We start from the raw sequence: 25,814 nt of genomic DNA on the forward strand, positions 1-25,814 counted from the left end.
CCGCCCCCGGGGTGGGGTCTCAGGCTCCAGCTACCGGAGAGGGAGGAGAAGGGGGAGGTTAAAGGGGAAGGACCCCCGGAAGTGCCCCCTCCTCAATGCCGGAGAGGGAGACGCCGGGGGCGGAGTCCCCTATCTCCCCCTGGCGTGGTTGGTGCGTCCCGGGTGACGTCAGAAGCAGCCCGCCCCTGCTTGGATGGTGCGCCCTGAGTGACGTCAGGAGTAGAGGGCCGGAGCTGTCCATCAGCACCAAAGGCCGCGGGCGGGCTCAGGGCATGGGGCCGCGGCTCTGGGGCAGCCCGAGCCCCTACTCCTGTTCTTTTCTCTGTCCCGGGGTCCGGCCTGAGTCCCTGAACGCGGCGGGACTGGAGTGCCAGCCGGTGTTGGAGGTGGAGCGGCGACGCCGCCGCGCAGAGACCGGTGTCTCCGGCCCAGCAGCCCCCTTCCCCGCACGCCGGACTTTCCCTAGACCCCAGTCAATTGGATCCTCTGGCACCAAGCAACCCCGGCCCCTCCGGCCCCTGCACAGCCTCTTTCGCTCAGAAGCCCAGGTCGCCTCCAGCCCAGGTAGATCTTGGACAATCCCAGATTTAGCCTCCCACAAACGGGTCTCCTGGCTGCCTCCTCACCGACTGCAAACTGCCCTCATCCCCACTCCCCCAGTCCCACTTTTAATTTCATCCCAGCCTCCTCTAGTCAGGCACTTTTGTTTCCCTTTGTCTTTGCTCCCCACTCCAGGATGCTTCCCGAGCTGCATGAAATGGGCACCATTCCTTTGTCCACCTTGTCCTTGCTGAGTTCTCCCACTCCCACCCTCATCCTAGGAGTACCCAGGACTCTTCCTTGACCTCAACTTCCTATCTGTCAGGTTGATCTGGGAGGGACCCCCTTCCATTCCCAGCACTATGCCGGGCACTGTGGAGACACTACGATTCCAGCTGCTGCCCCCTGAGCCAGATGATGTCTTCTGGGGTGCACCTTGTGAACAGCCCCTGGAGCGCAGATACCAGGCACTGCCGGCCCTCGTCTGCATCATGTGCTGTTTGTTTGGAGTCGTCTACTGCTTCTTTGGTGAGATCTCTCTCTTTCCTCACCTGGGTTCCCCACTGCTTCCCCCAGTTCTTTTCCTGTAGCTTCTCAAATCTTCTCTAGAATCCCTCCTTTCATTTCACACATGTTTATAGATCATCTAGACTCTAGATTCTAGGGAACACCGGTTTTTGAATAAGGCATGCTTGACTTTGAACCTGGCTGTGTACTAATTGTAATGCCTTGTCTGAGCCTCAGTTTTCTCTGCAACAAAGGGAACAATGGTATTTGTCTCACATAGACTTGTTAAAAGAACTAGTAGGCACCTAATAAATAGCTATTGTAGTGGAGAGGAGTTTGGGTCATATACTAGGGAGGCACAGAAAACACTTAGCAAGGTGATTAAACATGGTCCCTTACAACAGGGCATATTGCATGATGGGGGAGAGACTCCTAGAATAGTCACACTTGTGATACATATTAGAGTGGGCTGGATGGTAGTCACACACATGGAGATCGCCTACAAGGCAGGCTCCAGTAATCAGGAATGCTGTGAAAAGTTGTATAGGTTGGGTACTGCAAAAGGGAGCTCAGTTGAGTAGGCAAAAGGGGCTGAAATCCAGCTCATGCTCCACTTGCCAAACTTGAGGCATTGGCACAAGGCTCCCTTCCTAGAGAACAGGACACCTTTTTCTAATTTTCACAAAGTTGTCACATGGGCTAGTGGCAGCCTAGAGTAAGTGTCTGGTGGTTCTACAGCAATAATTACAGAATTTCAAAAGAAAAGCAGGTAGGGACCCCAGGAAAGCCTCAGGAAGGATGATTATAAGTTACTGGAACCAGTGGGCACAAAGGAGGCTGGTAGTTTAGGCAGAGGTGTGGCAAGACTTCTCTCTGCAGCCTCTAGTATGGGTAGACAGATGGAGTGGGAATCAGATGGCCCCTCCCCTTCTCCCCTCCAAACCCTGGGCTGAATAACTGCAGGAGGAAATACTCCCCACAAAAGTTCAGAACATGTTCTGGGCCTCCAAAAAGTCTGTTATCAACTCTCCTCTTCCACTATCCACACCCACTCCCTCTGCGAGGTGCTCAGTGTGGCCTCATGTTCCTTTTCCTGGGTTGCCCTGATGTCCTACTTCTTTTCCTAGACTCTGAGACCTTGTCTAAGCCCTACTCCTCTCTCTGACCCCAGAACCTTCTGGACTCTGATACCTACTCTCGTTGTTGGAACTGAATCTGTTCTTTATTATTGTTCTCTATGGGTCTCCTTGACCCCCATCTATGACTTCCATCTTCCCACCTGTTCAGGATCTACACCTCCCTCACTCTTTCAGGTACTGCTAATGGGCTTAATGGCCCTATAACCTCCTTTTCTTCTGAAACCCCACAATTGTTATTTCACCCTGTACTCCTCTTTGATTTCCTACTACCAATTATAAGCCCTAATGACCATCTTCCCAGCTGTCTCATTACCTTGCATCCTTCTGAGTCCCTCTATGACTCTTAGATCTGATCCCTGGTTATTCCTATCTCTCTGATCCCTGTATCCCCATTAGTGGATCACCCCTCCCCACACTGTGATCTCAGTGATCCCATTTATCTGATCTCAGTGTTCCTATCTCTCAGAAACCCTTTAATAGTCCCAATGATTACAGTTCTGTCAATCCCCCTGACCCCCACTCCCACCCCATGGACCTACAAAGATCTTATCTTTTGGAACTCCTCTCCAAATAACCTACCTCTGTCCTCTTTGTCACCTTCCAATGATGCTTTGTCTCTGAAGCCCTGTGACCCCTCAAAGATCTCACCTTTCTGAAGCAGTGTGATCCCATCTCTCATGTTCTGATTCCTATATTACTCATCTCTGAACAATTCCTCTCCAAAGACCCCAGTGACTGTATTGCTGATCCGCTTGTGGCCCCAATGACTTATTTCTCTAAGCCGTATGATCCCAAATACTACAGTGTCCCATTACTAATTCACTCATGACGTCAATGATCTATGACTCCATCACTGATGCCCTCATGACCCCAGTAATTCCCAATTCTCTGATCTTAGTGTCCTTATCACGGATTCTATTGTGCACCCACGTCCCTGACCCCTCTGAACTCCTCCTCTAGCTCAGTGACTCGTTTTGGCCCCTCACTGGCCTCTGTTCCCCTCTAGGTTACCGCTGCTTCAAGGCAGTACTCTTCCTCACTGGGCTGCTGTTTGGCTCAGTGGTCATCTTCCTGCTGTGCTACCGAGAGCGGGTGCTGGAGACACAACTGAGTGCTGGGGCGAGTGCAGGCATCGCACTGGGCATTGGGCTGCTCTGCGGGCTGGTGGCCATGCTGGTGCGCAGTGTGGGCCTCTTCCTGGTGGGGCTGCTGCTCGGTCTGCTGCTCGCCGCTGCCGCCCTGCTTGGCTCTGCACCCTACTACCAGCCTGGCTCAGTGTGGGGCCCACTGGGGCTACTGCTAGGGGGAGGCCTGCTCTGTGCCCTGCTCACGCTGCGCTGGCCCCGCCCACTCACCACCTTGGCCACCGCGGTGACTGGTGCTGCACTCATCGCCACCGCTGCTGACTACTTTGCTGAGCTACTGCTGCTGGGGCGCTACGTGGTGGAAAGACTGCGGGCCGCACCGGTGCCTCCCCTCTGCTGGCGGAGCTGGGCCTTGCTGGCACTCTGGCCCCTGCTCAGCCTGATGGGCGTTCTGGTGCAGTGGCGGGTGACGGCGGAGGGGGACTCCCACACTGAAGGTGAGAGGGCAGAGGCCAGGGTGGGCCTGGGAAGAGGGGACTGCTAGGGTTGGGGGGGGGGGGCTGAGGGACTGTGGACAAGGCCTCAATAGGGTTACAGAGCTCCCAGCTCAGGGTCTGGGAGGATGGGACCATGAGCCACTATTCATTCCACAACAATGTATGGAACATTGGTTCTGTGTCAGCCCCATTCTAGGTACTGGAGAATATAGCAGAGGTAAAAAAGAAAGGAGGGATGGGGTATAGCTCAGTGATAAGAGTGCTTGCCCAACTGCAAAGACGCTGGGTTTGATCCCCAGCACCACAAAACAACAACAACAACCAAAAAAAAAAAAAGAAAAGAAAGAAAAAAAAAAGAAAGAAAGAAAGAAAGAAAAGAAAAAAGAAAAGTTTCCTGCCCTTACCTGTGTAATCCAGGGCAGGTGAGAGATAATAAACAAGCAGACCAACAAGATAATTCTGGTTGTACAGAGTGATATGAAGGAGATACAGAGGAAGTGATTATAGTTAAGGTGGTCAGAAAAGGCTATTTAGAAGAGGTGACATGTAAGGAGAAACCTAAAGAATAAGGGGCAAGCCATGCCAGGAGCTAGAGTAGTGGGAACAGCAAGGGCAGGGGCCTGAGAAGGAACAAGCTGGGTGTATTTGAACAAGAGGGCTGGAGTGTGGTAGGTGAGGTTTTGGAGTTGGGCTGATGATGTGGGTCTTCTGGGCTATGAGGAGAACTCTGGATTTTATTAGAAGGGCAGTGAGTTCCTATTGGAGGGTTTAAAGTGAGGAAAAATATAATGTCACTTAGTGTTCAAGATGCTTGTTCTGCTGCTAAGTTTAGAAAGCCCTGGAAGGAGACAGGCCTTAGTGAGAAAGCAGCATGGCTGTCTAGTTGAAAGATGGTGGTGTCTGGCCTGGGAGAGTCACCTGTGGCTCAGGATTGGGAGAGAGACAGCAGCCATGAAGAGTGTACCTAGAAGTCTAAGAATCTTACATAAAGACCATTGGAAGAAAGTAACTACAGGAAGTCCTATCTGGGAGCTGGCGACAAGGAAAGGAAGTGTCAGGGTAGTGGTAGGAAAAAACAGACAAGGAGAATCTGAAAGCCTGAAACCTCAGGTGGGAAGAAAGGGGAGGGCTTGGAGAAGAGGCATGTGGGCTCTGAGACCCTGCTCTGCCCATACCTCCACAGTGGTCATCAGCCGGCAGCGAAGGCGTGTGCAGCTGATGCGAATTCGGCAGCAGGAAGAGCGCAAGGAGAAGCGGAGGAAGAAGAGACCCCCTCGGGCTCCCCCCAGAGGTCCCCGGGCTCCTCCAAGGCCTGGGCCCCCTGACCCTGCTTATCGTCGCAGGCCAGTGCCCATCAAACGTTTCAATGGAGATGTCCTTTCCCCGGTGAGCACCTTGAGCCCCTCCAGCTTGAATGGAGGAGAAGGGAATGTGTAGACTCTGTCTAAGCATGATTCCCCAGGGCTGGTCACTGTCTTGAAGGCCTGGTGTTTGTCCAATAGAACCCCTGAACCAAGGGTGGAATGGATACAGCTCTGGTGACAGGAGAAAGGTGTCCTAAATATGGATTTTAAGTGGTATGTGGTGGGGTTTTCAGGGCTGGACACTCTGGGTATGGGCAGTCTAGGGGAGTATAAGGCTTGTGGAAGGACAGAAAGAAGTGATTTCAAGACAAGCATCTCCAGCAGGACTCTCACCCCTGTGTATATTCCCCCACAGAGCTACATCCAGAGCTTCCGGGACCGGCAGACTGGGAGCTCCCTGAGCTCCTTCATGGCCTCACCTACGGATGCAGACTATGAGTATGGGTCCCGCGGACCACTGACAGCCTGCTCAGGACCCCCAGTGCGGGTATAGCTGTATCTCTACCTGTCTAGACTCTGCAGTCACCAGCTCTGCCAGCTTGGGGAGGCTTGCCAGACCACCACCCAGGCTGCCTGGCCCCACGGCCTTCGGCTGTCCCTCTCGCCTCCCTGGAGAGGACTGGCCTGGCCACTAGAAGGAAGATCTATCTTAGGCTAAGCCTGGCCTGAGGGGGAAGTCCCCTCCCAAGCTCCCAAGGGATTCCTGGGGGACTCGGGGTGTGAGCCCCACTGGGGTGTGCTCAGGGTTGTGAGTGTGTCACCCATGTATGTGTGTGTGAGGCGGTAGGCTTGGAGGGGACATTGGGACCCTTGCCTTAGATTTCTGATTGGTAGGGCTTCTCTAGGGCTGGCCCCACTTCCTCTCCTACTGCTGGGGTCCCATGGACCACTCTCCTGCATGTCTACACGAAGGAGGCCACCTTCTCCCTCATCACTCCGCCTCCCAACCACTCATCTAAGGTTCCTGTCCTTGTCTACAGGGCAGACTACAGCGCCCTTCACCCTGGTCCTCTGGCCTCTGCAAAGCCACATGCCTGAGGGCAGTGTCAGGGGATGGGGGTGGGGGTGGTGCTCTGGGCTGGGTTGGGGGGTGGAGGAAGAGGGGCTTAAATGCACGGTGCATGTCTGGTGTCTGTCATGCCACCCTGGACACCTCATGCTTCTGTCTCTCCCCACCCCGCCCTGTTTTACAATCTTTTATAAATGTGCCAAACTGCATGGCCTCTGCCAGGAGTGGTGGTCTTCAGTGGCTGGCACTTCTGTGGGCCAAGCTGGAAGCACTGAAGCCTTGGGCCCTGTGCCCCTTCCTACAGGGGCTGCAGGCAAGGTCTGTCCTCCTATGGCACACAGAGAGGCAAGAAAATGAGCTACAGCACTTTTATTGTTTCCCGACACCTCTGGTTCCCATCACCCCACCCAGCCCTGTGTAAGGGCACACGCTTTCCAAGCTGTCCGAGGGCACCTGCCTTGCCTGGTTGGGTCCTGCTAGTCACCTGCAGAGGAACGACACCACGTGGGGCTGAGGAAGAAGAGGCCGCCTTCCTCCTCCCTGGCAGAGCCTGGGCACCCACCCAGGGACAGCTGGACCCTCAGCCTGTGCCCCACCCTTTCACAGCCTCTGTCAAGGTTCTCATGGGGGCAGGGAGGTGGGGTCATTGAGGGTGGAGCAGAGCAGGGCATGTACAAGGAATGCAGGAATTTGGGTTAGACTGGCAAGGCATCTCCTACATAGCAGAGGAGGAAATGAAGCTAGCTTGGGAGCCCTCTGTTGATGTTGAACTTGCTTAGAGAGGCAAAAGCGGGCCCAGTAGAGAGCAGGAAGGGTGAGGTCAGTACAGCTTTTGGTGGGTAAGTGGGAAAAGAGAGGAACTGGTAAAAAATGGGGTGTTCAGGAGAGCTAAAGAGGGTCCAGAGGCAGGAGGGGGTAAAGAGAAGCCTGACAGAGGAGGGGTAGGAAGCTGGGGACACCGGCTCTGAACCAAGCCGCTCTTGTTAAGGAATCAGGGCTTCCTCCCCTCAGTCCTGGGTGTGATCTATCGCACCCCTCCCCCACCCCCAGATCCAACACACCCCTGCTAAGAACCTTTCCCAAGTCCTGGAAAGCCTTTCATAGGGTGTCTCAGCCTAGCAGCTCCAAAGCGCCCCCTCTTGCCTGGCCTGCCGGCCTGGTCCAAAGGCCTGCCCCTCTGACCTCTGCCCAGTGGGCTTTACTCACCCTCTACCAGCAGGCATGTGTTGGCACTGTCCTGGCCGGCCTGGCAGCAGTAAGTGCCCTGGTCCTCAGGTCTCACGTCATGGATGACCAGGCTGTGGGTGGGGCCGTGGCTGCGCATCTCATACTTGTCTCCTGGGCACAGCTCGACCCCCTCCCGCAACCAGCACACGTGGCCCCTGGAGCGGGACACGGTCACCTCCAGCACAGCCCGGCGGCCGGCAAGAACAGTCTTCTCGCGAGGGGGGCGGCGGCATATCTGGAGAGGCAATGCTGGGAGCGGGTGGCGGGGCGGGCAGGAGCTTAAGTTAATAGAAACACCCATCCCTCCCGTGGCCTCCACTCCAGGCATCAGCCCTTCGTGCCACAGTCCATTCCTCTGCATCCCCAGTCCACAGTCTCTTCTACCCCAGGAAACGCGTTGCCCTCTGTGATCCGCCCCAAGAGCGCCCTCGAAGAGAGAGGGGAGGCAGTGTTACTGGGACCAGCCGCCAGTCCCTCAGTCCCAGAGCGGAGGTGATGCCCCCTTCCCTGTCGCCCCGCCTCAGTAGCTTACCCTCCACCTCCAGTAGAGCCAAGGACTGGGCGGGTCCCGCCTGGAAGCGGACTTCACCCGCGTCCTCGACTCGCAGCTCGCTCAGCACCAGAATGTGTTTCTTCCCTGGGGGTGATGGGGGGAGCTAGCAAGGCCGGATCCGCCTCTGGGGAGGGTTCAGGGGCGAGGGTGGGGATAGAGAAGGCCCGGGGTGGGTTAGGACTAGGAAGGTGTTCCTTGGGAAGCGGAGCGAACCGGACTCAGAGCTGGGGGCGGAGAAAAGTCCTGGAGAGCCGGTTTGTCGGGCGGGGCGGGGCCTATTCGAGCTAGAGGCGGAGCTTATCGTGGTGGGCCGGGTCTGTCTAACCTGGGGCGGGGCAGCAGGTCAGAGAGGGTAGAAAGGCGGACAGACCTTCCTGTCGGATGCGGACGCGGCCTTCGGGTTTTAGCGGGCGGCCTCCGAGCTCCCAGCGCCCGGTGGTCTCGGTCTCTGACACCGTACACTCGAACGTGGCGCCGTCGCCTTCGCGGGCGCGCACGGACTGGAGCTCGGAAAGCACCGACACTGTGCGCTCTGGGGCAGAGCGGGGGCGGGAGGAGGGGTTGAGTGGAGGGGGAGGTCCCCGGCCACACCCACGCCACGCCCCCTCTGAGGTCCCCCGGGGTCGGCCCTGGGGAAAGAACCGTCAGCGGTCCCAGTGCCCGCCGAGCGCCCAGCCACCGCTCCGCCCTGTACACACCGCGCACGGTCAGACGAACCGGCCCGGCCTGGGCCGTCCCCACCACACAGCTGTAGGTCCCGGCGTCCGAGGAACTGCAGCGCCGCAGCTGGAGAAGGCGGCGCGTCCCGAGGGCCTGGAGCCGGAGCCGGGGGCTGGGGGTGAGCGCGCGCCCGTCCTAGGGGCGGAGGTGCAGAGTCGGGCCGAGCTCACCTGGGGACTGGAAGCCGAGGCTCTGGAGGGCGGCGCCCTCTGTCGTTGCCAAGTAGTCTGGAGGCGAGTTTACTTGTGCCTCGAGTTCCCAAGCTAGGGTCGGGCATCGCCAAGAGCCTCTTTGAAAGGTGTAACCCTTTAGAGACATTAGGCCCAGAAGGGGCACCACAGGTTCAGGAAACCAGATCACATGGGGAATGTGCGGGGATTCTAGAATTAGGTAAATCTGGATTCCATTATGGCTCTAGCCCTTTTGTCTGCCTTTGGGCAAGTAAATTCATCTCCTTAGCTCAGTTTCTCCCTAGGCAACAAACACTGGAAAAAAGGTCTACCCCCGAGGTTTTAAAAAGTAAAGGTTTTGAAGACTAAAGGCCTCAATGTAATATCAATCTTAGTGCAGTGCCAGGCACACTCAGTCGGTATTAGTTCTTTCTGTTATCGTTATTGTGGTTATGCAGACAAGGTTTGTGCTTGGGCTGGGCTCTGACCTTCTCCCAGGTAACATCAGCCAAGGCCTGGGAAAGCTCGCACTCGAATGTAGCTGTGTCTCCCTCAGTCACCTCTAGGTCCTGTGGCCCCTGCACAATGGTCACTGGGACCTCTGAGTGGGAAAGGGAGGACAGTGCACAGGGAACATGGGTAAGGGCAAGATGACCCAGATTCCAGGGACAAAGAGGACACATGTGGGCATAAGGGGTCAGTGTCCAGTACAAGGTGATGAGTGAAGGCCACTGAGTGAGTGGGGGACATGCAGTGCAGGTGGTTTAAGGGGGATGCTGGTCATTGGGGGCACAGCAGAGTGATAGGGTCAATGAGTGAGAGTCACTAGCTGGAAGACACAATTTAAGGTGGTCAGTAGGGGACATGGCTGGAAGATAGAGGGGATTGGAGGAGACTGGAACAGAGATGTCCATGAATTCACCAATAGACAGGCATGGTTAGTGGGGGAGTCCATGCTTGGCTGGGTTGGACAGCAGCAGACACTGGGCAGTGGAGGACCCTAGAGTAATCTAAGTGTGGTCAGTGGGGAACACATTGGGCTGGAAGCAAAAAATGGGGGCATTCCAGCAAGATTGCTAGTGGAATCACCCTTAGGTACAGTCAGCAGATGAGAGGAATTGAGTGGCCACAGGCAGAAGGGCCTCAGGAGACAGGTGTGATCAGTGGGGCTATTTTCAGGCAGGCAGACAACAGGGACCACACTGGCACGGCCATGCTCAAGGTGGGGAGCTCAGCTCACTGGCTGGGGCAGTGGGGCCACACGGGAATGGAAGGGGCAGAGGAGTCACACTGTACAAGGTAGGTCAGTGAGGGCCACACGGGGACAGGCAGGGTCAGTGGAGGCCACACAAGTAGTAAGTAGGATCAGGGGTCACACGCAGGCGATCAGCCGCACCTCTCACAGTGAGTCTGGCAGCACAGCGCAGGGAATCCGCCGTGAAGGAGACACAGCCCGAGTCTGCCAGGCCCAGGCCACTGAGTGCCAGACGGTGAGTGTGGCCCTCCGAGTGAATGTGGCACTTGGGCCCCGGCTGCAGCCGGACTCCACCCCGGGCCCACTCCCCAATCACACCCTCCTGGGAGAGCCGCAGCTGGAAGGTGGCGCTGCCCCCCTCGCTGACTGTCACATCTTCCAGAGGCTGCAGGACTCTCAGCTGCCGCGCTGGTGTGGGGAGATGGGGATGGGGAGGACGCCAGCTCCAGCTCTGGGCAGGAGCCACAGAGGCTCACTCACCCCTTGGCTCTAACCACAGTCTCCAGCACCTAATCTGCGGCTCTGGCTACAGACTCAAGAATGGGGATGGGGGCAAGAAGGGAGCACAACTGGCTGGACTTGGGGAGGGGGTAGCATACTGGGTTTAGGAAAGGAGGACACCGGAATCTGGTGAGGTGTGGTTAAGAGGGTTGAGGAGTCTGGGTGAGGAATGCTGTGATACTAGAAAGAGCAGGAGATTTGAAGTCAGATCCACTGGGACTGGAACCTAGCTCTGCCAGGTTTGTGTACTGTGTGGTCTCAGGCAAACTGCTTGACTTCTCTGGGCCCCAGTTTCTCCAATTGTACAAGATGAATAACATTGAAACATGAATTTATTGTGATGATTGAATTAGAAGAGAACGTTATCACCAACAATAACCATTCACTAAGCTCTGGGTGAGCATTTCTTATGTTATCTCAGTTAATGTTCTTAAAGACCCTAAAGGTAGAGTTCAGCCCCCCTTTTCAGGAGATTTGGCTCAGAGAAATTAAGTAACTTGAGTGAAGTCACACAGCTAATAGAGCTCCAGCTGGGGTTAAGGAGTGGAAAGTGCTATTTGTCAGCCACCCCAGGTTCTTAAATGGGCATGTATGTCCCTGGGGCATGTGACTAAGTTAAACACAGAGAATCTTTTCGAAATATAATATTTATGTGTATAGCAAAGCCACCTTGGGTATATGAAATGGAATGCAAAAGCCATATGGGCTTCTGAGGTAAATAGAAAACATTAGAAAAAAGAAGTTTTGCTTTGGGCAAGCTGCTTCAGTTTGCACCCCTGGACTAGGATGGCCAGGGCCGACTTTCCTCAGCGGCAAGGGGCACTTTGGTGGGGGTCTCAGGGGCTCTAGGACGGCCAGCAGAGGCAGCGTCATGGGGTGGGTGATGGTTAGGAGAGGACGGGGCACTCACGCCTCACACTGAGCCTGGCCAGGGTGCGATCGTGGTGGCTCTCGCAGCCGTAGGTGCCCTGATCGGCGAGCGCGACGCCATGGATGAAGAGGCGGTGGACGTGGCCGTCCTGGGCCAGGGCCAGGCGGGAGTCGAGCGGGAGGGGCTCCCCGCCTCGCAGCCAGCGAACGGCCCCCGCGGCGCCCACCCGGCCGGTCTCCACCTCCAGGCACACGTCCTGGCCTTCCTCGGCGCGCACGTCCTGCAGCCGCCGCAGGAACAGCAGCTCCGTCTCTGTGGGGCAGAAGAGGGGCAGCCATGGAGCAGCTGGGGCCTCGCTGGGTCCCTCCCCAGGCAGGAGCAGCAGGCTGCTGGGGCCAGGGCAGGGAGACACAAACCTCGGACATGCAGCCGGGCACTTGTGACGGTGCTCCCTGCCCGGGCGGTCACTGTCCCTGAGTCCTCGAGCCTGCAGCCTCGCACAGTCAGGGAGTGGCTTGAGCCGCTCCGGGCTATCTCCATCTGGGGCCCTGGAGTGACGACGGCCCCATTGCGTAGCCAGGTGACTTCTGCATCTGGTGGTGAGACTTCGCACTGGAACGTGGCGTCGTCGCCCTCGTGGACCGTTAATGGCATCAGCTCAGAGAGAAGCTTCACTGGAGGTGGCTCTGGAGGGCGGTGGGGCAGTGAGCTGGCTGGGTTTTCCCCTCCTCTCCTTTCACCCCTGCCTCCCCTCCCCACTATTTAGCACATCTTTGCTGAGGACCTATTGTGTTGGTCAGGGTTGGCCCAAAGGGCAGGTGTCAGCTCCCTGTCACTCACTCCTTTTAGCCAGGTCCTCTCAATCCCAGCCTGGTGCCTGCCCCCACTCTATAGTAATAATAAATCATCTACCATGGATCGTACTTATAGCATTAACTGTCACAGCAACCCTAGAGGACAAGAACTTCCCCTAGTTGAAGAGCTGGGGCTCAGAGAGGTTGAGCTACTTGGCTCAACACAATGGGGGAGCAGAGGTGGGTTGACTCCAGAGCTGCTGCTCTCGGCCACCAGGGAGCCCTGTGTCCTCTCCAAGTTAAAGGTCACGCACACACTGGTGGGCGCCAGAGGCCTCGAGATAGGGTGGGACATGAAAAGGGTCCAAAATAACAAGAAGTGGTCCTTGGGTTGCCAGGGCCAAAGAGCGTGAGGGGTACACTGTTACCTTCCACGCTGACGAGGAAGATGCGGCTGTCCTGGGGTGCGTCGCACAGGTATTCCCCAGCGTCCCCGCTCCGTGCCCCCCGCACCCGCAGCACCTGCCTGGCCCCGGCCTGCTCCAGCTGTACCCGCCCCTGGCTCGCCAGGCGCTCCCCGTCCTTGTACCAACGTGCAGGGCCCCCCGGCCCGGAGAGGTGCACCACTAGCTCCAGGTCCCCGCCTGGGGTGCTTCGAACCCTCGTCTGGGCCGCCTCAGGGGTCACCACCTGCACAGGGGGCTCTGTGGGGTCAGAGCTGGGGGTCACCAGGAAGGAGAGGCTCTAGGGCAGTAAGAAGGGGAGAGGGAGGCATGATGGGAAAGGAGCGACGGGTGGGCACAGGGTAGACGAGGGGTGCTAGCAGAGCAGGAGGCCCATGCGTTTTGGGGTGCTTGCTACTCAGGTTTTTTGCCCACGTTCCACTCACCAGCCACCTGGACGGTGAAGCTGAGGCTTGGGGCCTCTGGGGCAGTCCCGGTCTGGCAGGTGTAGAGACCTGCATGGGTTAGGTCTGCAGCCCGGATGCAGAGGACACGGCGGGGACCCTCGGCTTGGAGCTCTAGGCCCTGGCCCTCCTGCACAGGCCTCCCGTTGTGGCTCCAGAACACAGGGGCGCTAGCCCGGGACAGCTCGCAACTCAGCAGCACTGGCTCCCCAGGGGCCACACAGAGTGGGCTGGGGGCTGCCTCCGGAGCAAGGAACTGCACAGGAGGCTCTGCACAAAGAGAGGAGCGGATGAGCCCCTGTCCGCCTCTCCTCCCTGCCCCAGGATGGCTGGGAGCACCCACCAGCGAGGCTGACGTTGAAGGTGACGGCCTCATCGCCGGTCTCACACACATACTCCCCGGCATCCTCAGGCTGGGCATGGGGCAGGGTGAGGGTGCGGGCAGGCCCCTCAGCACCCAGCTTCAGGGCATCTGAGGCTTCCACCTCCAGGCCGTCCTTGTACCAGCGCACCTGGGACCCCGCAGGGGCCACCTCACAGCGTAGCTCCACACGCCCTGGAGTTCCAAACTGCAGATCCAGAGAACGGGCTGCTGGGTGCACGATCCTCTCTGGTGGGGCTGGTGCATGAGCAGAGGTAGGGGCATGGGGCTCAGCCAGTGGGCCTCTCCCTGCCTTGCCCACCAGAAAATAAGCCCTCTCCACTTGCAGCACAACCCAGGGGGCACTTACTGTGTGCCAGACACTGTGCCTGAGCACCTGCAGCTCATTCCTTAGCTACTCTGGACCACTGCACTGTATAGATGAGGATCTGAGGTCTCCATAGAGGAAAGTGACTTGTCCAGTGTCCCACAGACAGAAGATGTAGATGGATCCACACCCAGAACCAACCTCAACATACCCCCTCCTTCTTCCCCCCTCACTTCCCTCTCCTTCCCCTACTTTTCCTCTGGTGCATTTAGCACCACCTGTCTGTGTGCCCTCACTAGAATGTAAGATAGGAGGTTTTGTCTCATTGGTTCAGCACCTAGAACAGTGCCAAGCACATAGTATTCATTCAGTAAATATTTATTGACTGACTGACTGAATGAGTGGTTCTAACTGCTGGGATTCCTTCCACCACACCTGCGGTCCCTGTCTCAACTTGACTTTGGAGAGCAGGGCTCTGAGAATGAGGAGGCTGGGGAGTCCCTAAGATACAAGAATTCAGGATAATTGAGTGTGTCTATCCCTTAGTTCCTACTGCCCTGGGTGCCCCAGAATCTGCTCACCTGTGACAGTGACAGTGAAGAAGGCTGAGTCATCTCCAACATCGCACACAAACTCGCCTCCGTCCGCAGGCTGGGCAGCGGGCAGCACCAGGCGGCGGTAGCGGCCATCACTCTCCAGAACCAAGGCCTCGCTCTCCTCCACCTCCAGGCCATCCTTGTACCAGCGCACTGGGGCGTCCTCTAGAGACAGCTCACACATCAGCACCACACACTCCAAGCTCACGGCGATCAAGGTCACCTCATCCCGAGGGTATATGATCCTCACGGGGGGTTCTGCAAAGGGGGGCAACCACAGGCTGTCGGCCTCCCTGGAGGTATCTGGCAGCATGAAGCCCTCTTGCCCATATGATAATAAGAATAATGAGTAGAATAATAACAACAATAGGTCCAGGATCTGCTCTTGTAATCTCTGGCACCAGAGAAGTTCTAGAATTCATAAGGATTTGGATTTTAGAAATGGTGCATTTCTCATATACCACATATCCTCAGCCTCCGCTGGGCGCCTCTCCCCATAACCAACCACATCAACATTTCTGCAATGTAACATGTATTCACCTTCAGTAGGATATATGAAAAGATATATTCATATCTTATAGATGCAAGTATACAAATACACTTACTCTAATGGATAATTAAAGAGTAAAAATGGATTCACAGCAATTAAATTCAGGATTCACTGAAATGAGTTTGCATACCAAACTTACAGAAAGCCTTTAGTTTTTAAGAGTTTTTTTTAATTTTTTTAGAATTTTGAATAAGAGGTGGTGGATCTGAAATAGCAAACACTTTTATACTACCTCCTAAGATTCCAGGAACAGTCCTTAGCACATTACACTTTAAACTTCACAGCATGAGGTTTCCATTTCCCAGATGAGGGAACAAAGGTGCAGAATGATAAAGCAATTTTCTTAAACTCATAGCTGGCTACCGGTACTCAAAGGCACACACTACAGTGTGTTCAAGGGAGGCACACACTCTGCAGGCAGCTATGGGGATTCCACACCTGGGCTTGAAGGAACTAAGTAACACTTTTTGCATTTGTGCATGAGAGTTGCCAACACCTAAGAGTTCTCAGGGTTGCTACGTGCTAATCCTGAGAGCTCATCTCCAAGTGCTGGTGACTCCTCCACTGAAAGGAAGCCATTTCACTATTGGAAGTGACCAGTGCAATGAGCCGAAGCCTATCCACACCCCTTAGCGCCCTTGTTCCCTCAGGATCTTCAAGTCGGCATAAGATTTTAGTGCCTTTCGCCCCCTTGTGGCAGGGGTGGGGAACTGCTAGCTTCCGGGCCTGGATTTATTTTACGCGTGGTGTGCGCATGGGCAGTCGTACCCAAAGCGCGGACCAGCCCTCGGCCTCCGTAGGGACTGCTGGCTCGAGCTCAGGCAACCCACCTTCCTACGTGGGCTTGCTTACAGAGACTGGAGGATGCAGGCTGGTTGTCCGGGGCCCATGGAGGCCAGTAGATAGCAGAGGATGGCTGCCTGTGGGGTGCAGGACGTGATGGGGGCAGTAGTTGTAAGGGCGGGGTGCAGTAATGAGACCTGAACAGCTCTGGGACTTGAGCTTGGTGTGCGATTCACTCTGGCCTAGAGCTGAGGTGGTGTTTGTGTGAATAGCCGGGTTTTTTGTGGGAAGCCCAAGTGCAGGCTGAAATTAGGGTGGCTGTGGCCATTATATTTGGCCAGGGCCGGGGAAAGGAGAGAGTGAAAGTGAATGGACATAGGCTAGAATGTGTGCACAAGGCCTCACTGGCACTCTGGGCTTGGTGTGCCATGCTCAGCTGACTGGGGTGCAGGGAGTGGGGCGCCCTAAGCAGCTCAGCTGGGCTAGGCATGGCTCCTAGGACATGGCCAGGGATAGGGGAACAGGACAGTACCAGCAGTGGGATGGTCTCTCCAGGGCAGCCATCAGGGTTCTTCTGTCACCTACAGCTTCCTAAACATCGCCACCCTCCACACATGCACACTGGAATTGGCGCTGTGAGCTGCAGCCCAAAGTCTCCTGCATGGAACCAGTATCACTTCCACAGTTATCCTGTGCTTTTCCTGTCTAGATTGTTCTCTGCCCACCCCCATCCCCATTCAACTCTCCTATCAGTTCTAAAGACCTCGCCTGCTGCCCTTACCAGGCGAGCAGCTTGTAGCCTTGGGATTCCTATGGCGACCCTGGGCTACCCGCTCTCTGACATGTCTGGCTTTCCTGCCAGGCTGTGCATGCTGGGAGGGCAGACTGAGTTTTCTAAGAGGTGCTAAATGTTGGGAGCCCAGCCCAGGACTGGCCCTTGTGTGTGGAGTGGCGACTTCCTCCAAGGCCCTCCCTGCCTCTCCTCTCTGCTCTCAAGCCCTCTTCCCTCACCGCACTTATCACAAGGTGTCACTGTATGTTTATTTGCGTGTTTATTGGTTTAACACAGGGGTCGCAAACGCAAATGCCCACAAGGGCCAGGAACCTTAGGTCAGGGGCTGAAGCAGTCTGGGGAGAGGCAAAAAGGAATGGCAGGGAGAGTGGGCAGAGGAATGGGGGGCCCCCGTACTATGGGGCTATTCAGCACCAGCAGATCGTCGCCAAGGGGGGAAGCGGGACCAGAGCCGCCGGGTCTTCGGCCTTTTCAAGAGGACGCATAACTCCGGATTGTTATTTGAACTGTCCTGACTTTGGTAAGACTCTGCAGGCCAAACAAAACACATCTGTGGGCTGCCCAGGGTCCCAGGGACTGCCCGTTTGCGACCCCTGGTTAACAGCTGCCTCCCCAGCTAGACTGGCAGCTCCCCAAGGACAGGGACTGTATCTGTATCACTCACCAATTACTCCTAGCACCTGGCCCAGAGACAGTGCTTAATCAATGAGCTGGTGGAACACAACTAGACCTGGCCTTGCACTGGGGAAGGGCCTGTTCACTGGAATGGGGCATCCTGGGCTCTTCCCTGCAGGGACCCTGGTGCATGCACCCGCGCCCAGGCCTTCTTCCTCCCATGTGCACGCAAGCAACAGGACATTCAGCCATCTCCCCCACGGGTCAGGACTGTTCTCTGGTCACTCTGGGGAGTTGGGGTGGACCCACACCTGTGACTGTGACAGTGAAGGAGGCCGATTCGTCATCAATTTCACACAAGTACTCGCCGGAGTCCTCAAGCTGGACAGCAGGTAGCACCAGGCGGCGGACAGTGTCCTCCTTCTGCAGAAGCAGTGCTGGGCTCTCTACCACCTCCTCACCATCCTTGGTCCAGCGCACCTCGGCCCAGGGCCGACACAGCTCACAGGTTAGCACCACGCGCTCCAGGCGCACAGCTGCTACATACACTTTGCCGCTGGGGTACACGATCCATGAGGAGACATCTGGGGAACAGGGACAGCCACCAATGTGCATGAGGGGCTGGGGCTGCTGTGCCTGCTGCCCTCCCTGATCCAAGCCTCTTCCTTATGTTCTGGAAAGTAGACCATGTGTTGAACAAGAAGGACTTTTAGCTGTAAGCAGCTAGAGACACATGGTCCCCCAAAGATAGCTGTCATGATCAGGGGGACAAAAGTGCAGTCACCAAAGCATTCCAGGCTTTGGTGTACAAACTCTGTATTCCTGGGTTGGGACAGGGCTGTATGAAGGGTGGAATGGGGGAGAGGAGGGTCGGGCCTCCAGGTAGAGCTGGGTCACCCGCAGGGCTCTGAGATCTTTTGACCTTCTTGTTCCTGAGACCCCTGGCCCTGCAGTACAGTTACTGTCCCCAAAGATTCCCCTTGGTGGGGTCTCCAGGACAATGGAGAAGGCAGGGCTTTCCTGGTGACAGGTAGCCAGGACCAATGTGATCGTGACAACACACTTCCAGACTATGGCTAGGCCCTGGTGGAGAACGGGAGGGGGTCTGATCAGCAAGATGCAGGAGTATAACAGCTGCTGCTGCTGCTGGTCGCCCACCTGTGATGGTGACAGTGAAGTAGGCACGCTCCTCTCCAGCAACACACTGAAACTCGCCCCCGTCAGGGGGCTGGGCGGCGGGCAGCACCAGGCGATGATGGGGCCCCTCATTCTCCAGTACCACGAAGTCACTCTCCTCCACCTCCTGCCCATCCTTGTACCAGCGTACAGGGGCGTCCTCTCGGTCCACCTCACAGGTCAGCATGACACACTCAGAGGTTATGGCATGTACAAACACATGCTCTTGGGGGTCCACGATATGCACTGGGGGATCTGGGGTGGGGAAAAGAGATGGATCACACACATACCCACACATAGGAGACAGGAGTCCAAACTGGTCTCATGGCAGGAGGTACTGTCTCTGCATGCAAAGACATTGAGAAGTGCTTAAAGCTACTGCATAGGAGTTTCAGGGACAATGATATGGGTTCTTGATAGCATGGCAGGCGAGGCCATGACAAAGATCATGTGGCCCTTGAGAGGTCCTTTGGTCCCCAGAGGATCAGAGGTAGCTGGGTGGGGACATGGAGGGAAAAAAGCATAGAGTTCACACAGTGGTATCCACATTTGTCTAGGCAGGAGGGAGGTCATTGTCACAAGCCACACTGGCTGAGCTTGCTACTTCCTTCACAAGAAAGTCCCCAGGAGGGGCAAGAGGAGGAGAGTGGCTTAACTGGTGGGAACTAGCTGCTCCTATGGGTAGTACTATGTTTGATATGGTTGTGTCTTCAAAGTTCCATGTGCAAAAGACTTGGTCCCAGGGTGGCACTTTTGGAGATGCTGTGGACCTATAGGAGGAGGTGCCAAGCAGGAGGTCATTGGGGGCATGCCCTTCAAGGGGCCTGTGGAACCCCAGCCTCTTCCTTTCCTTTGCTTTCTGGCCATGAGGTGAGCAGTTGGCCACTGACACTAGCACTTCTAGCTGAGGTTCAAAGTAATGGGTCCCTGATCTTGGACTGCAACCTCCACCAACGTGAACCAAAATAAACCTTTTCTCTTTGTAAGTTAATTAAGTTAATAATTATAATTATTTGTTATAGTGACAAAAGGCTAACAGTAGCAAGTTCCCTGTCATGGGGGGCACTCAGGCAGGGGCCACAGGATCTCCTGGCAATGGTGTTGAGAACAGGATTTCCCCTTGGCGGGGAGGATGAGCAGGACGAGTGCTCCCATACTGCCCTCCCTGAGGACCCCAGGCCCAGCCCTGGATGTTCTTGCTCTGGAGAGCCCAGGAGGCCTGGACATGTGCATTTATAATAAGCCTCCAGGGTGCTCCTGAAGCAGTTGGACCATGGATTGTCTGGTGAGAACCACTGGACCAGGCACTCAACACTTCTGTATGATCTGACCACCTGGAGTAGTAAGCAGAGGCTAGTCCTGGGTGTGGTGTATGGTGTTTGCTGGTTACATATGGGGTAAACCACATCACCTCTTTGAGCCTCAGCCCCTTTATGTGAACTGGAATTGTATTACCCCTCATCTAGATGTGAAAAATTGAACCAAACAGTAAATATTTGAAGTCCTACCATGGCACTAGGCTCAGAGTGAGATGCTCAGTAAATGTTACCTCCCATCTTTTTCCTCTTAATTGCATTTGGTTCTTTCCCCTCATCCAGCAAAGGGTATGCGGGGGTCAAGTGTGCTAGAAGGTGATGAGAGGGTAAAGAAGCAAGTGCAGCTGATCTAAAATATGCACCCTGGCCACTAAGCCCAGCTTCTAAGGGAACCCCAAGTGGACAGACCAGGGGGAAAGGCTTGCCCTGCCCCAGAATTGGCCTCAGCTGGAGGAGCCCAGGCCAGTACGTTTCTGACCTTGGACAGTGACACTGAAGAAGGCTGAGACCCCTTCTGTTCTGCATTCAAACTCGCCGCTGTCTCGGACTTCAGCCTCAGGCAGGATTAGACGGTGTCTGCGCCCATCCATCTTCACCACCAGCGACTCGCTCTCCTCCACTTTCTGCCCATCTTTGTACCAGGTTGCTGGGAAGTCTACTCTCGAGAGCTCACAGGTCAGCACCACCCGCTCCGAGGTCGTGAAGGTCAGTGACACCTTGTCTTGGGGGCTCAGGATGTGCACTGGGCTCTCTGCATGGGGACAAACAGCCACACCCAGTTTCCTCAGCAAGCTGTGCCTCAGATCAGCATCCCTCTCACTGCACGCATGAACATCCGGGAGGAGAGCTGCCATTTGTGTATTTATTGGGGTTTAAAAATATAAGTTTGAGTTTTTGTGTGGTTATGATTTAAATGGATATGATTTGAATGGGAGACCCAAAGGTTCATGGCAGCTTGGTGGCACTGGGACTTTACAGAGATAGAGCCTATCGAGAGGAAATTAGGTCGCTGGGAGCATCATCCTTGGAAGAGATCAATGTCATTCTCACAGGACCCCAGTTAGGTCTTGCGAGTGGCTTGTTACAAAGCAAGACCATCTATTCACTTGTCATCCTCCACACACTGCCATCTCTTTCCACCTCGCTGCCATTTGGTGACTCAGTCAAGAGGGCTCTCCCCAGAGACTAAGGAGATGACGCTGCCCAATCTTTCTGCCTTCAAACTGGTCAGTGAAACAAAGCTCTTTTCTTTCTAAAGTAGCCAGCATCAGGTTCTATTAGGGCAACAGAAAACCAGCTACCAAAGGCTGATATACTCACTCTTTAGAGCAGTGATTTGAGGATTCCTAGAGAGCCTGCCCCAAAGGCAGACTCTAGAAGTCTTGAGTTTGCAGGGGTCAGGGAGTCTGCATTATCAACCAGCCCTCCAGGTGATTCTGAGGTGCTGGATCCTGGCTGCTGTTCACTTCTCCCCTGCCCTCGGCTTGCTAGCTGGTAGCTGGCCCTCTTGAGGCCCACACTTGGGCACTGCTCATTTCTTGATTGGTCTAACAAACTCCAGTAATGGTGAGAGGGCAAACACTAGAGTGTTCCTTGAATTCTCAGTCACCCTACTCTAACTGTCCTCCTCAGGGATGCCTCATCCTCTCTCCTTCCCTGTCCCAACAGGTGGCATAGGGGGATTCTAGAGCCAGACTACCTGGGTTCATAATCCAACACCACCATTCAGTAGCTCTGTGATGCTGAACAAGTTATTTAACCTCTCTGTGCTTCAGCTGTCTCACTTATAAAATGGGGATGACAAAAGAGACTATCTCATAGGGCTGTTAAGAGGATAGTGTTAATTAATCTCAAGGGATTAGGACTGGCCCTGGCACATAGGGAAACTGCTATGATGGAGCAGGAAGCTGTCAGGAACTAAAGGTCAAGGTCCATGCTTCCCAAATGATATGACAAAAGTGACAGATTTCTGTAAAGCATAAAACACTCCCGAGAATTGGGATGTGATGCTATAGAGAGAATGAGTGCCCCGTATGTTGCACACAGGTTGAAATTGGCCTACTGGCCTCTGACCTCTCCGTATGAGCTTCTTAGCCTGTGAGAAAGTGGAACAGTATTTGCTGTGTTTGGCCAACAGGACTTTTGGTCTTGACCCTGTCTGCCCTCTTGGGGGCCCCGCCAGCACCAACCTTGGATGGTGAGGGCAGCTGAGTCCTGTACACCAGGGCAGCTGAAGCCAACCAGGGCCCCACTGTCCTCGTGCTTGACGGCTTGCAGGATGAGTCTGTGCTGCAGACCCTTCTGTTCCATTCGGTACCTCAGGGCCCCAGGCTCCACCTGGCCCTCTGGCTTGTTAACCTTGAGTTCTTCCCCATTAAGGAACCAGGTCCCCTGGATGATGGTGGACAGATCGAGGGAGAAGACAGCATCTTCCCCATCATATACCTGCACATCCTCCAGACCTGCCACCAGGCGAGCTGTGGGCACTGAGGTAGGACAGAGTGTAGCCATCAGAACCAGAAGGGGACAGAGTGAAGAAAGCAGAAAGCAGAGGGCTGGGCTGGCAGTCCCTGAGGACAGGAACTGAGGGCTGGGAGAGGGAGAAGGGGTGATGGGAGGACATGACTTGGGGTATAGCCACTAACAGGCAGGGTCTGGCAGGATGACTCACCAAGGTGAGCAGAACCATGGAACACGACGTGGGGACTGCGGCCATGTTCGCTAACTGTGCAGACGCGGAAACGGTAGTCACCCTCCGAGGGCACGCAGTCGCCTGGCACCTCCACAGCTCCAGCTTTCTCAATGCTGAAGCACTGGATCCAGTCTTCAGAGCCCACCTCCTGCCGCTCCAGGCGGTAGATAAAGGGGGTCTCAGGAGGTGGCTCAGGAGGCTTCCAGGTCAGTAGGACCGTGTTCTTGTGGCCCTTGAACATCTCAGCCAGCACCGGAGGTCCTGGAGGATTATGCTTGACACCTGAGACAAGGGCAGGGTTTGCACTCAATCTTGCTCAAGCCTCCCACAGCCCTCCGTCTTTGAATATACTTTGCTGACCCCGGCTCTGGTGTCTGGTCACCCTCCCACCCTGGCCTTCCTGGGCAGAGGCCTTCATGTCCTCACATTTGACTCTGAGCAGAGTGGTGGTGCGGGAGTTGCCTAGGCTGAAGGTGACCTCTCCAGCTTCTTCTCGGGTAACCCCTGGAAGGACCAGGGCGTGCATGTGACCAGAACTGCTCTGGCAGGTAGCTGGCAGCTCCTCCCCATCACGGCTCCAGCGCCCCTCGACCCCGGCCTCTCGCGTCTCCACCAGCAGCACGGCGTTCTCTCCCTCCAGCACATCAAGCTTCCGGGGCAGCCTCTTCAGTATGGGCCCTGAGATGTGCACGGCAAGCCATCAGCCCAGGGCTAGGCACCTGCTGGCCATAGCCTCAGCCTCAGCCTCTTCCCACTGGCCAGCTGACCTTTAACTGTGACATTGGCCACTGTGCGCACCCGGCCTCTCATCTCGCACAGGTAGACACCATCATCATCTGCCTTCAGCCTGTGGATGATAAGGCGCCTGACGGTGCCCTCTTCAATCTGTTCATACTTGCGGCAGGGCAGCAGCCGCTGGTCCTCTCGGAACCAGGCTGTGGGAATGCGGGAGTTGGGCACTTTACACTCCAGCACCGCAATCCCATGCTCCCGGCCCTCCACATCCTGCAGGGGCCTCGTGAAGCGGAGGCGGGGCTCTGCGGAGAGGGGAGAGACAAGAGAAGGCTCTGGAGAGAGGCCAGCCCAGGAAGAGGGCTCCTGAACATACGTGAGATCTCGTTCTTTGCTCTTTCCCCAGAGACAGCAGGCACATGGAATCATAAAATCATGAATTATAAGAAGGGAAGTCAAACGATGGCCTTCTCATCTGACCCTGACACTTGCTAGCCACATCACCTTGAGCAAGTCCTGTGACTCAGTTCCCTTACTTGTAAAATGAGAAAAGCAAGGGGAGAAGTTAGATCTCAGGTCAGTGATTTTCAAACTGGTCCCTTAGGCTTCTCAGAGGCACCTCACAAATTCTGCCAGGGTCCGAGTCGAATTTCATTATTAAGGTATTCTAACCATTTTCAAAAATATAGTAAAAAGAAAGAAAAGTTAGGAAAGAGAAAAGATAAAAAGACATATGATGCTGGAAAATACCAGCGGGTTAACTTGGGTTGCTGGAGAAGCTGGTTTTTTATGGCACTCTGGGAAGTTCCTCTTGCCTTCCCTCTGGGCTTTTCTTTCTTGATGAAATTCCAATTCAGCACTGGCCTGGCAAGTTTGTGCACATAAAGCTGTACCAGTGAGGCCACTGCTACAAGCCCAGGTGCCACACGCTTGAGTGAGTGCCAGGCAGGGCTCAGAAGAATTTGTCAACATTTTTTTTCCCCAGCAGAAAGTTGAGTAATAACCAGTGAAGGTATAACCCCTCATGTTGTGATGAAATCCTATTACAGAGAACTTTAACTTCCAGTGTGAGCATGGGGCGTGTTTTTGTTTTGTATGAATTTTCTGTTTGTGAATAAGGTAAGCATTTATTAGATATTATTGGTGATTCAAGTTTGAAAAACAAATTTTCTCTCCTTCACCTTCCTCTTTTTTCAAACTTAAAAAAGCAGTTTAATGAAAGAATAGCCAAAAATTATGGGATATTTTTCCTCTCCTGTGAATGAATAGTTTCTCTACTTGATGTCAGCATCAGGGCCTTCCCCACAGGTTCAGAGACTAGACCCACTATGCGTCCAGCCTCCACTCCAAATGTGTGCACTCAATACTGCAGTCCCTTGTTCTCACTGATTAACCTTGTAAGTTTAGACCTAGCCTTATTCGTTTAGACAGATAAAAATGCTCCTTATATCTGTCTTACATATTGGAGTTACAAATGGGAATCCAGTTGAGGAAGGGCTAAGATAGCAAAGGTTGGAAACCACTGGAGAAGAGATCTAGGGTTCTCGCGGTTTGTACATCAACCATTTCTTAGTGCCTTGGAATGGGCTAAGAAATTCCTGAATGTCTTGGAAACCTACTAAATCAAATCTCTGAGGGGTGAGAGGCAGTCAGTCAGGAAACTGGTATTTAAAGTTTCCACCTGTCGCCCAGACTTCGGCACCAAGGGGAGCACGAGTAAGGAGGACCTCAGAGGGCGATGGAGGCCCCTCCCCAGCCCCAGAACGCTCAGAGGGCGCTACCTTTGACGTGCAGCTGCACAGCGCTGAGCGTTTGGCCAGCAGAGTTCCGCGCCGCGCAGACATAGAGCCCGCGGTCCTTGGCCTGGCAGTAGAGCACCTTGAGCACAAAGCCGCCATCGCGATCGCGGTACATGAGGCGGCGGCGGTCAGGAAGCAGGGGGCGGCCCTCCCAGTGCCATTCGATCTCGGGCTCAGGCTTGCCCATCACGTAGCAGCGGAACTTGGCGTGCTTGCCCTCGTTCACCCAGAAGGTCTTGGGCGCGCACTTGAGAGGCTCCACCACCGGAGCGGGGGCCTCCTCGGGGTCCTCCGGCGGGCTCTCGGGGGGCTGGTGTACCTGGAGCAGCGCGCCGGCCTGCGCGTGGCCGTGCGCGTTGCGGGCGTGGCACACGTAGACGCCCGAGTCTGGCAGACGGGCCGCCAGGATGCGCAGTGCCAGGCTCGTGCCCGGGCCACCCGCGGCGCGGCCGGGCTCCAGCACGAAGTGACTGCTGTCCCACACCTCGTCCAGGGCCATCCCATCCTTCTCCCAGTACAGCGTGGGTTCGGGGAGGCCCCCCACCTGGCACGTCAGCACCACCTCCTCCCCCCGCAGCACCCACTGGGACCGGGGTCCCGTCAGGAACACCGGGGCGCCCTCCCCGGTTCCCGGAGGCGGCAGCGGGTGCTCGGCGGGTTGGGGCCTCAGGTTCGGGGGCCGGCGGCTCCAGCACGGTGACCGCGGCTGCCGCGTAGGCCTCTCCGGCCGCGTTACGAGCGCGGCACACGTAGACCCCGGGCGTCGGTGGGCAGTGCGCCGCTCAGCAGCAGGCCGTGCTCCGCGCCGTCCGCCGGGAAGCTCAGGCGCTCCGAGGCCGCCAGCTGCTGCCCGCCTTTCTCCCACACGACAGTGGGAGGCGGCTCCCCCAGGACCACGCACTTGAGCTCGGCCTCCGCGCCACTACCACCCGCA

General features: G+C 55.6%; 2 protein-coding genes across 3 annotated transcripts; one reads left to right on the plus strand and one right to left on the minus strand.

Moving 5' to 3' along the window:
* The first annotated feature begins 95 nt into the window (after window positions 1-95).
* On the plus strand, window positions 96-6,365 carry Tmem198 (transmembrane protein 198). 2 transcript variants are annotated; one of them, XM_015481444.2, is made up of 5 exons: window positions 158-564; window positions 866-1,068; window positions 3,193-3,768; window positions 4,952-5,154; window positions 5,488-6,365. In XM_015481444.2, exons 2-5 carry the CDS (start codon window positions 903-905, stop codon window positions 5,623-5,625), a joined length of 1,083 nt encoding a protein of 360 aa, XP_015336930.1. In that variant the 5' UTR covers window positions 158-564; window positions 866-902; the 3' UTR covers window positions 5,626-6,365. The 2 variants fall into 2 exon arrangements, with proteins under 2 accessions (XP_048664558.1, XP_015336930.1); XM_048808601.1 differs by lacking the exon at window positions 866-1,068 and having other exon boundaries at window positions 96-564.
* Window positions 6,366-6,495: 130 nt separating this feature from the next.
* Window positions 6,496-25,810, minus strand: Obsl1 (obscurin like cytoskeletal adaptor 1; the record flags this gene model as incomplete). Its single annotated transcript, XM_015481009.1, is given in 23 exon segments — window positions 6,496-6,625; window positions 7,348-7,617; window positions 7,901-8,005; window positions 8,292-8,453; window positions 8,620-8,776; window positions 9,300-9,412; window positions 10,208-10,474; window positions 11,478-11,750; window positions 11,855-12,124; window positions 12,661-12,936; window positions 13,122-13,409; window positions 13,483-13,758; window positions 14,410-14,682; window positions 17,477-17,749; window positions 18,324-18,596; window positions 20,136-20,408; window positions 21,847-22,143; window positions 22,329-22,631; window positions 22,776-23,027; window positions 23,117-23,386; window positions 24,863-25,541; window positions 25,543-25,638; window positions 25,640-25,810. Coding segments are annotated over 23 exon segments (5,625 nt in total), but the record flags the coding sequence as incomplete, so codon positions are not given.
* Window positions 25,811-25,814: the final 4 nt, after the last annotated feature.

This window comes from Marmota marmota, unplaced genomic scaffold (assembly GCF_001458135.2).
Source record: "Marmota marmota marmota unplaced genomic scaffold, marMar, whole genome shotgun sequence".
NCBI classification, from domain to species: Eukaryota; Metazoa; Chordata; class Mammalia; order Rodentia; family Sciuridae; genus Marmota; species Marmota marmota.

Excerpts from the sequence above, each read along its gene's own strand:
- Tmem198 (XM_048808601.1), top strand. The coding sequence starts at position 96 with ATGCCGGAGAGGGAGACGCCGGGGGCGGAGTCCCCTATCTCCCCCTGG. Across the intron at positions 3,769-4,951 it reads GGGGGACTCCCACACTGAAG|TGGTCATCAGCCGGCAGCGA; the intron begins GTGAGAGGGCAG and ends ATACCTCCACAG. Across the intron at positions 5,155-5,487 it reads ATGGAGATGTCCTTTCCCCG|AGCTACATCCAGAGCTTCCG; the intron begins GTGAGCACCTTG and ends ATTCCCCCACAG.